Source organism: Danio aesculapii, chromosome 18 (assembly GCF_903798145.1).
Source record: "Danio aesculapii chromosome 18, fDanAes4.1, whole genome shotgun sequence".
NCBI lineage: Eukaryota > Metazoa > Chordata > Actinopteri > Cypriniformes > Danionidae > Danio > Danio aesculapii.
Genome location: NC_079452.1, coordinates 24,824,825 through 24,836,865, shown reverse-complemented (window position 1 = coordinate 24,836,865; position 12,041 = coordinate 24,824,825). Strand labels below are relative to the sequence as shown.

At 33.5% G+C, this 12,041-nt stretch overlaps 1 protein-coding gene across 1 annotated transcript in view; it reads right to left on the bottom strand.

The window, feature by feature from the left end:
- LOC130245339 (semaphorin-7A) overlaps positions 1-12,041 on the bottom strand; it is a 31,538-nt gene that overhangs the window by 6,393 nt on the left and 13,104 nt on the right. Inside the window, exons 4-7 of the mRNA XM_056478006.1 lie at positions 9,956-10,130; positions 4,918-5,039; positions 3,697-3,839; positions 542-570 (exon numbers count right to left, since the gene is read on the bottom strand). Of these exons, the coding sequence (XP_056333981.1) occupies positions 542-570; positions 3,697-3,839; positions 4,918-5,039; positions 9,956-10,130 (469 nt within the window). The remainder of the gene's footprint in view (positions 1-541; positions 571-3,696; positions 3,840-4,917; positions 5,040-9,955; positions 10,131-12,041) is intronic.

The window sequence follows — 12,041 nt, the reverse complement described above, 5'->3', positions numbered from 1 at the left end:
TTTAACTGACATACATTTGAGAGCAAAATGAGTTTCTTTTCTATTTGCCATGATGATAGCACATAATTACTGACTAGATATTCTAGTATTCAGCTTAAAGAGACATTTAAAGGCTTAACTAGGTTAATTAGGGTAACGTTAGGGTAATTAGGCAAGTCATTATATAACAGTGGTTTGTTCTGGAGACAATCCAAAACTAATATTGCTTAAGGGGGCTAATAATATTGACCTTAAATGGCTTTAAAATATGTAAAACTGCTTTTATTCTAGCCCAAATAAAACAAATAAGACTTTCAGCAGAAGAAAAAATATTATAGGAAATACTGTGAAAATTTCCTGAATCTGTTCAACATCATTTGGGAAATATTAGAAAAAGAGTGAATATTGTGCAGGAGGTCGAATAACTTTGTCCTCAATTGTATATAAAATGACCAGCACTGAACTGGAACTTGTGGTTTTAAAGCAGTTGTAATTGAACTGTGATGCATAAACACTGAAATATATCATTCATAAACAAAAAACGCCCATAAAATCAGCTTACCACAATTGTAAGTGTTCTGGGCAGTTTTTCTGTGGAAAAAAAGATGCATCAGTGAGTTGAAGGCCTTTAATACAGCACTCATGAACACATGATGATCAGTCAGTCATGCTGTGTGGGGGGTTTAGGTTGTGTGTGTGTGTGTGTGTGTGTGTGTGTGTGTGTGTGTCGGAGGTTGCATTTTTGGTTGTAGTAAATGCCATGGAAATGCAAGTGTGTGATGCTTGTCTGTGGTGTAGACTGAGTGTAAAGTGGAGCAGTTCTGGTGTGTGTGTTCATTGAGTGGTTAAATGCGAGGTTTCAGAATAAGTGTTTGGACTGGAAGCACCGCTTTAATCTCAGAATGACTTGAGGAAGCCTCAGTGCTTAGTTTGGATCTTCATTTGCACTCATTAATTTTACTTTATTATGCTTGGTGTTTTCAGTTTTCTAGTGCTCTCATCTTACAATCAATCATTTGACTACAAATATTGAGTTAATCTTTGTATTATTAAATAAAAAATAAAAAACCTTAAGTTAAAACAATGTAAAACGATTAGGATCATCATGATATTTTGTCATTTAATTAGTTTTTTACTGTGTACTGGGTTCCCTTTTTTTTTTTTTTAACCTTTTTTTTTTAACCTTTTTTTCCTTCTGGACTTAATTTTTAAAAAACAAAATGACAACAGAGAGCACATAACAAGCCCTTAGGGGAGAAAAACAGCGTAACGTTTCAAACTAAAGCTGATCAAATCATTATAAATCAGGTTAGTGAAACTAATAAGTAGTAATCTGGTAGTGTTTGAGTTGCTTTGGCTTTTCCAGGGTTAATTATTGTGATCTCCAGTGTTGGGGAGTAGCGTTAACTACATTTCTCAGTCGCATGGCGGTAGCGTCGCTACTTTCTAAATCAAATAGCTTTTCAGTAGCGAAGCTATTTTATAAGTGAAGTAGTGCAGTAGAGTCCACACAAGCTACATTTACCGATCGCGGATCAATAAGTGATAGCACCGACATGCACGGAGCTGTGAGGCCGGTGTCTAGCCGATTTAAAGTAAATGATGGTGAGAATGACGATTTCTTCCTGTTTTTCGGTGGTTAACAACAAACTTATTTGTGAGTTACCTCCACCTCTCACTCTGGTCGCTGACGTCCCCAACCAGCTAACAGGAGAAATTTGCTTGATGGAAAGATGACTGAGCGAGAAGAGTGTGTGTGTGTGTGTATATGTATGTATATATATGTATGTGTGTGTGTATATGTATATATATATATATATATATATATATATATATATATATATATATATATATATATATATATATATATATATATATATATATATATATATATATATATATATATATATATATATATATATATATATATATATATATATATATATATATAGTCCAGCTCCACTCTGCTCATGATTCTAATTTAGTAGCACCTGTTTGAGGTCGTTAGCTGTCATAAAGACATTTGTGCACCCCACAATTAGTCAAAAGTCTTCTGTGCCAAATATTGAACATTTCTGACTCAAGTGATCAAATACTTATTTGACAGTAATTTACAAATAAACTGTTAAAAAATCATCCATCGTAATTTCTGGATGTTAGTTTTAGATTCTGTCTCTGAAAGTGGAAATGCACCTATGGTAAAAATTTTAGACCCCTCCATGATTTCTAGGTAGATATTGAAAAAACCACAGGGTGATCAAATATTTATTGACCTCAGTGTGTGTGTGTGTGTGTGTGTGTGTGTGTGTGTGTGTGTGTGTGTGTATGTATATATATTATTTATATATATATATATATATTTATATTTTAATATATTTATTTATTTATATATATATATATATATATATATATATATATATATATATATATATATATATATATATATATATATATATATATATATATATATAATATATATATATATATATATATATATATATATATATATATATATATATATGGTAACTATGGTAATTACTATTACATTATTTAGAGTTGAGTTGTAAGTTAGTATATACACAAACAACAATATAATGCTTATTCCTAAAAATATAAATATTTCCTTTTAATATAAATTACTATAGTACTTTAAATGTGTAACACCTGCTTTTATTGGATTATTTTTATTTTTTATTTTTTGCTGTTATATACTATAATGTCTTTCTGTTTAGTACAGCATATTATTTACAGTAAATAACTGAACTGAATTATGCCTCATATGTTTCATTGACAGTTTTATTGATCTCTAAGATTTGGATTTAGGTTGCTTCAACTTAAAAATGAAAATTGCAAAAATAGCTTAGATGTAGCTAAACTACTTTTGTCAAATAGCTTTTAGCTTAGCTTGCTACATTTCCCAGAGGGTAGCTTTTAGCTCAATAAATTTTTAGCTCACCCAACACTGGTGTTCTTCCGATTGCAACAGAGAAACACTGGGAGATCTCTGTAGACTGATGGCATTTCATGCTGTTCAGCCTTATAATCTTCAAATGTGAGCAAAATCAGCTGTTTTGTCATCACTTTAGACATTACGCTAGAGAATCATTGTCAGCTGCTGTCTTTTTTTATACACACTATTATACCGTTGAACTGTTGTATAAACGCAATATCACACTCAAAGCAGATCGCTGTATATCGTCACTGGTGGGACGCAAATGCACGCTTCCCACCAGCACCGATATACAGCCATATGGCACTGCTACTCGTGTGTGTGTGTGTGTGTGTGTGTGTGTGTGTGTGTGTGTGTGTGTGTGTGTGTGTGTGTGTGTGTGTGTGTGTAGATATTAGTGCTGTCAAAAGATTAATCATGAATAAACACATACAAAACTTTTATTTATATAATATATGCGTGTACTGTGCATATTTATTTTGTGTGTATGTATATGTGTGTATGATATTATGTGGATTGAGCATAAAACAACTTAAGAAATGTTTCAACTCATTTTAAATAGGTCGTTTGAACAATGTTGCTGCAAATTAAACAATGATCTGCAAAACGCCCCCCAGACTTCCTGATATGAGTCTTTTAGTCTAGCTTTTAGTGTTGGGAGCTTATCAACTTTTATCAGGGGGTTTACACTTTAGCCAAATATAAATGTGCTCAGGAAGGAAGCTGGGGTGGGTGGGTTTGTGGGTGTGAGGGTGGGAGGGTCTTACTCTGCAATGGTGCACTGCACACCGTTCCATTTGCAGTAGGGGTCTCTTGATAAAAGACATTCGACACACTCATTTCCGTACACGCCACATGTGGCCAGATGAATCTGAATCACCTCATTACCAGAACTCGCATACAGAAGATTCTGAGAAATCAAACAGCACACGTTAGATTAACTTTACTTTTATAACCTTAAATGAACCTTAGATTCTAATGAGTAACATTTAAAGGGACAGTTCAGCCAAAATGACATTTACTCACACTCATGTTTGCAAAACTTTAATTTAGATGATATATTTTAGACAATGTTGGAAACTTGTAGACACTAGTAGTAGACACTACTATCTACCTTCCATAGTTGCATGCTTTAAGATTTTTTATTATTATTATTATTTTTATTATTATTATTTTTACATTGATTTATTTACTTGTTATTTTATTAATTTATTATGATTATTATTTTATTATTATTTATTTATTTACTTATTATTATTATTATTATTTATTTATTTATTTTTTATTATTATTATATTTATTTACTTATTATTTTATTAATTTATTATTATTATTTTATTTATTTATTTATTTATTTTATTATTTATTTATTATTATTATTTTATTATTTATTATTATTATTATTATTATTATTATTATTATTATTATTATTATTATTATTATTATTATATTTATTTACTTATTGTTTTATTAATTTATTATGATAATTATTTCATTTATTTATTTATTATTCTTTATTATTATTATTGTTTTATTATTATTATTGTTATTATTTATTTATTTATTTATTTATTTATTATTATTATTATTATTATTATTATTATTTTATTTATTATTATTTTAGTTTTTATTTATTTATTATTATTATTATTTATTATTGTTGTATTATTATTATTATTATTATTATTATTATTATTATTATTTAATCTCTCTGATATTGAGCATTTTTTTCTTTTGTTTGCTTTAGGTTAAGTAAAAAAAAAAAAAGTAAAAATGTCTGTTAATATTTGTACAATATGATTTTGTTTTACGTATATATTAAAAATATAACTGGAAAGAAAAGAATCTAAATCCCATAATGCAATTCACAACCATAAATAAGCAGAAAACACACAAAATACATACATTATTCATTTTTACAGTGCACATTTAGCTCCATTCGACATGCCAGAATTGTGTTTTTAATATTTTTTTTGTTCGTGTTGTACCTCAGAGGTGTGCAGAATCATGCTAGCAATGCTTGATCCATGTGGAAATGGCAGATACTCGGCAATGACAAAAACAGGCTCCTGAACAGACGTTTCCAGGACTTTATGAACTCCTCCACTTTCTGTCAGGAACACAAAACTTTATTATCAGCTTTATTGTCAATTCTGCCAGTCAGATTCAGGCTACTTAGGCCTGTCACTAAAATCAATGGATCGTCTTATTGTGCAATACATGGACATGACCTCAATCATTTTTAGCCACTCAATATACAGCGGGGGAAATAAGTATTGAACACATTGTCATGCTTTTTTTCCTGGCAATAACATTTCTAAAAGAGCTGTTGATATGGAATTGAATCAGTTTTTGGTAAAAACCCAAACAATACAAACATAAAACAAATTCAGTTATGTGTAATCAGAATAGAATGACAGAAGGAGAAAGTGCTGAACTACTGAAATGTATTTAATACTTTATATAAGACGCCGTTTTTAATTATGTCAGCTTAAAGAAGCGTCTCATATGGAGAATGAAGTCTCATGCATTGTTGAATTCTGTGAGAAACTCACACCTGAGCAGAGTGTTAAAATCTTGATGGTTCTGTAGGTCTCATCTATCAAATCTGAGCTTTATTCTGTATTCTCTATTGGATTTGGATCAGGTGATTGGCTGGGCCATTCTACAGCTTGATTTTCTTTCTCTGAAAGCATCTGAGAGTCTTCTTGGCTGTGTTTTGGATCATTATCTTGCTGAAATGTCCACCCTGGCTTCATCTTCATCCTCCTGCTAATGTAGATGTTGGACTGAAGCAGCTGATATTCATTTACACCGAGGAAGGGCAGAGTGTTGCTGAAGAACTACTGAGAGATTTCAGCAGCTGTCTAAACTTTCACTGCTGAACTACATCTCCCTTTTCCTTGTGTTTGCAATACTTTTTCCCAGCTTCATTTTATTAAACATAACTTAATTTCTAAACGAATTAGTTTTGTTTTATTTGCATATATGGATTTCTTTGGTTGTTACCAACATCTGGAGAAAATTTCAAGTCAGCAGCACCTTTAGAAAGATGTTTTCTGGGAAAAATGTTTTTGTGCCTTGAATGTGTTTATGCCAATGTAAATCCTGTTGTAGAATCATTATATAAACAAGAATAAATTGGTCTTAAAATGACAATAATATTCCCTATCGCAATCGTTTCCATGCCAATATACAGTATAGCACAACAAAAAATGCCTTTTGTTTAAATGCTACTTACTTTCAGACCCTATAGGTGCATACAAATAACACTGGACATTACAGGGGGTATTTAAAATATACAAATAAATGCACATTATTTTAGTAAATTAAGAGGAATCCAAAAATACTGTGTGCAAATTTGGACAAATTGCAAGTGCAATAGACACACTCCAAAATCAATGCTTCTCACTTGGAGTTTTTGACTTGTTTCTAGTCCGAATATCTAAAAATTCTTAAATCAAGAAGCATTTTCTGGACAAGCAACACATAATGCCTTGTTTTAAGAAATAATAAGTGTTTTCCCTTTCTTATAAAAAGCTAAATAATCTGCCAATGAGGTAAACAAAATAATGTTGTCAAAATGAAAACTAGATTATTTTGCTCGCCTTAAAGAAAAACTCAATTAATATGTTCATATTAAATCATTCATTCATTTTCCTTCGGCTTAGTCTCTTTTAGAGCTAACACAGGCTGATAGAAACCCAGCTAAAGTCATCATTCAGTCGTCTGACTAACAGGATATTATCAGTGGTTTACAGCATGAGTCCTGGTTATGCAGTGTCATATAATTGTGATATGAACAGTAAATCAACATGAAACTTAATTTACAGCCCATTAATCTTGTGTAACGTGATGCACTGTTGAGCAAAACCGGATGTTATAAGATAACACAAATAACATGAGCAATGATGGATGATGACTCTTATGAGCCGGTTTATCTAAAGTTTTCTCTAGATTTAATGTATTTACTTTAATTAAAGTCTTTTTCTTTTAAAGAAGACTGATGAAGCATCAGATTTAATCCTCTAATTGTAGATTTAATAAATGAAAACTGAAACAAAGTCTGTTTTATAAAGTTAAAACAAATTAAACGTTTTGACTCACATGAAAACTAAAATTCCTGTTATGAGTGCTCATAAACAAGCAATCAAAATCTAATGAGAATGGTATATTCTGTTCTCGGAGATGCTGAATAATTTAAGATGTGAACATTTTGGCTTATTGAAATCAGATATACACGTTTATGATGTAAAATATTAAATATGCGTAATATTATCAACTCAAACTAGGTTTTAAAGTCAATTAAAACTGTCTAAAACAGTCATTTTTGTTACTTGTAAAGAAAAATTAACTAAAATATTAGATCAAATCAAATTTATTTTTATAAAGCACTGTAAAAACAACAGCATTGACTACTGTGAAACAGATATTCAACATAAAATAGCTATAAATAGTGACATAACGATATAAAAAGAAGGCCAATATGCTAGAAAAACGCTGATTAATGAGAATTTTGTTTACTTAATGAACAGTCAAAACACTTAGAAAAGCGGTAGGTCTTTAACTTTGTTTTAAATTCCAATTCTTACTCTCTTAGTTATTACTGTAACAAACACCAGCAATCTAGGCACTACAGATCGCTGGAGAACTACAAGCGCGCCATATTAATGAGCTACTACTCCCAGCATGCACTGTGCACACACCGGTTCCTGATCTTACACTGATTGCTCACACACCGCTGGTGTCGCATCGTGGACTGATTCCTGGACTGTTTATGCATCCCACACACACATACACATATACATGCACGCATTGCCTCGTCTTGGTTTGTGTGTTTTCCCTAGCCTTGTTTATGTTTAGTTTCCTTGCAGTGTTTAACATTTGCCCTGACTACGATTATTAGATCACCCTCATGCTTCTGTTGATGACCTTCTGCCTGTACAACAGGGCTGGCCCTGTACATTTGGCGGTAATAAACAGAATGATTTTAGGGCTCTACCTTGCTCTAAATAGTGGAGTATTGCCATTGCAAACCTGCCCACAATTACTATATTGCTTATTCAATGAAACAGAAAAGTAAAGCCTGATTTCTTCTACTTAATAACTGTCTGAATGACTTGGACATTTTAAAACAGCACTGTTTTTGTCAACTACCAGCTTCAAGAATTAAAAATTGAGCTATCTTTAATGAAGGGACCAGTAATTCCTATTTGCGTCCTTCTGCTGTGTTAAAAAAACATTTTATTAATTAAGCAAGCAGATCGACGATTCTATAAACGATTCTAGGTTGAGTTTTATTTTTATATTTATTTATTTATATATATATTCCAAAAGCAAAAACCCTGCAATGAAACGACACTAAACAATAATTGGCCAAAAGTGAAAATGCATTACTCAATAATAAAATATACATTCTGAACTCCATTAAAAACTCAAAAAAAGGACAAAACAAGTAACAGTAATGAAAATATTGATCCAAATAATAAAATCAAGTAATATAAAGTAAATATGAAAAAATATTCATATTAAAAAAACACTAAAAAGGGAAGCAACAAATGCTGGGTTATTGTTAACACCCAAACACAAACTTTATTATTCCCTTTAGTCTCCTTCTGTGTTCGTTACATTTGAGATGCAGGGTCCACAGCTTATATTAAACTATGAATAATTAGATTAGGGCATAACTTTTATAAACATGTCTCAGGAAAAATATTACCAGTGTGCAAAATATGTCAGTGAAAGACTTCAGTATTGCATTTCAGCTTAATGAGTTTAAAAAACCATCTCTGTAAAACTAGAAAAAATCAAATGTATTATAAGACGATGAAGTTTATTAATTTGTAATTGCCTGTTTTCGATAAATGTGCTACTAGATTATGTCTTTAACATGATCATTAGCCCCGATAAGCGATGTTAAAAATGTGCTTGTCTCTTCTCGTCGTCATTTTTCCCCTCGGTTTTTCTATGCCTGAAGAATAGCATTAGATTTCTTTCATTTTCACAGTGCGATATCCAAAATAAATCATGTATATACAGTATAATGAGGCCGACAATGAAGCAAAGGCTGTGTCTGTGCACGGATTTGCGTTCTTGTGGTGCCGGTCAGTTCATAGTGATTCTGTGCTCTTTGCTTGAACCGTGAGAACACAGAACGTATATGAGAAATGAGATGCTGCGACTGCGAGCTTCCTGTTGATCACATGACCTTCACACGAAAACAATTTTTAATATTGTTAATATTTCAGTACTAAAGCACTGTCAATGAAGATATGTAAAATGCAAATAAAAACGATTTCAGCAAGGAAACGGCTCACACCAATAGCGGGTTGTGGTGGCCCCCTAATGGCTGCAGACCCTACGCAGGCGCTTAGTTCCCTTATAGGGAGGGCCGGCTTGCCCTGCTGCACAACAACCCATAACAAACTGCATGTGGATCCGCACTCACACTTCCGGGGTGACAATTAAATACTGTACATATGCTGTAAAGAATATTTGATGACGGGCTGTTGATTTATTAGGAAATAATGTGATGTGGCCATGATCTGGAGCAGAGTTTTGACTGCTGTAGCTGTGGAATAACTCTAATCATTCAGCGGAGTGATATGGAGATGTAATGCGCTTTAAACCTGCCGGAACTACTTTAGCTGTGCCTTCATCTGACAATAACTTAACACCTGAGAGTGACCATCAGCCAATCACAATCAAGCATTCAGCAGATCAGGAGTTTAAATCCACTGTTGAGATGTGGATTGAATTGATTGTGAGAGGGTATTAGTCAGGTGTGTGTCCTCCACAAGCGTCTCCTGTGTGTAGCACTAGTGTCCTCCACATCTCCTCCTCCTCCTTTCAGCGGAGTGATATGGAGATGTAATGCGCTTTAAACCTGCCGGAACTACTTTAGCTGTGCCTTTATCTGACAATAACTTAACACCTTAGAATGATCATCAGTGTAAAATTATAAGCATAATAAGGAATTAATAGTAATTTTCATTTGAAGTAAAAATAAAACCGTAATAATCTCACCTAGAGACAGAAGCAGGACGGTGCTGTCATGAACTCTGTCTGCCTGTATGTGAGAGTAATGGTGGTGTCTGAATATGAGCGGGCCGTTTTCTGGCGTCACCATCTGCTTCATTTCTGGACGCTCCTTCATTATCGCCAACACTTCACCGCTTAGCTGAGTGCTGTCCGGTACACACTAAAACAGAGAGCAGGAGTCAGAAACCATCACAAAAGACCATTGTTTTAAAGAGACAGTTCATTTCTGCACTCGTTTATTTACAGTTGACTTTAAAATGATTCTCCCTCCTGTCAATTTCTTTTCCAATATTTCCCAAATGATGTTGAACAGATTCAGGAAGTTTTCACAGCATTGCATATAATGTTTGTTCTTCTGGAGAAAGAATTAGTTTTATTTTTGCTAGATTAAAAGCAGTTCTTAATATTTTAACACCATTTTAAGCTCAATATTATTAGCCCCCTTAAGCAGTATTTGCTTTGGATTGTCCACAGAATAGGGATGCACCGATGCCATGTTTTTGGAACCGATCCGATCTCGATACCACAATTCTAAGTATTAACCGATACAGATTGGACCCCGATACTGTGCTGTTTGTTTGTTGTTGTTATTTTAAGCATTATACAGTGTCTGTAGTTCTGGTGCTAAACTCAAATCATATATCTTCTTTAGTAAAATAACAGACCTATAGGCCTACTGTATATGACAGACGACACAATCTAACTAAAAACATGATGCTTGCCGTAAACTAGGCTACATTATTTGAGCATTCGTTATGACATTGATCTGTTGTGCTCCAGCTTATGTTTCCTTTATTAATATTAAGATTTTTCTCTAAAATCTGTAATAGGCTCTATTGACCCTAATCGATAGTAAAATATTTTCCTGCAGGTTTGAAGCAGATTTAGGCCCGGTTTACACTAAGATGTTTTAGTTTTAAAGCTCATAAGTCTTGCTATGATTACGGCATCCATCCACACTACGCCAGAGTTTTCGAGCACTGAAAACGGAGCGTTTTGGAAACACTGAAGAGGCTGTTTTCATTTTAAAGCACTGCTGCTCTGTGTCTGTGTGGATGGGGGAAATAGAGACATCTGAATACTGAGGCAGGGCTGCAGACATTCACCTCTCTGATTGGGGCGTTTTCCTCAATATTAAGTAGCCTACACACAGTTCAGTCCTGCATCCTCTTGTAACACGGGGAGTGACAGAGACAACTGAGGTTTAGGATCCACGTGCAGGTTTATTCAAAATCAGGGAAGCAATGGTCAACACGGGTGCAAACAGATGTATAAAGGCAGTCCAGAATCGTAGTCAAATCCAGGCGAGAGGTCAGAAGGCAGGCAGCAGACAAGGAGAAAGGGAAACCAGGCAAAGATCAAAACACGGAGGGACAAGACTAGGGGAAACGCATTGTAATGTCACTTTACAGATAACTAGACTCGGCACTGGAAGCGAGTGTGTGTGCTACTTAAATAGTGTGTGTAATCAGTCTGACAATCCTCAGGTGGTGCAAGTGCAATCAGTAGAGACTTGGAGCAGGTGTGTGTGAGTGTGGCATGACTGAATATGTAGTCCATTTACAAGCAGATTTGTAGTCCTTATGTGCAAACCAGCGATCTAGGGAGTTATGATCGCTGGTGACCGTGACACCTCTCCATGTAAGTTTAGACTTTGCAAGTTTGATATGGAAATCAAACTCCCGAGGACACATTGGGTGAATTTTTAAAGGGAACAGTGTACTGTATAACCTCATTCACATCACCCTGCATACGCTGTTTCACTTTCTTAACAATAAAATGAAACATGATATGAGGAACTGCTACTTTCATTTTGAGATTAACTTTACAGACAGCGTTATCTTCACTGTGTGCATATTTATAACAAAACAGAGCCGATAACATCACTGCCTCTTTCATTTTCATTGAAAAATACGAAACATACCCTCTCTTTCACTGAATATCAGTTTAATAATCAATAATGGCCATTATAAAAAGAAACGTACAATAATTTTATACATTCTTGGAAATAAAGGCAAGCGGTCAGTCACTGTGCAGAATCAGTGTACACGGTTACATTACTTGCGCTCAG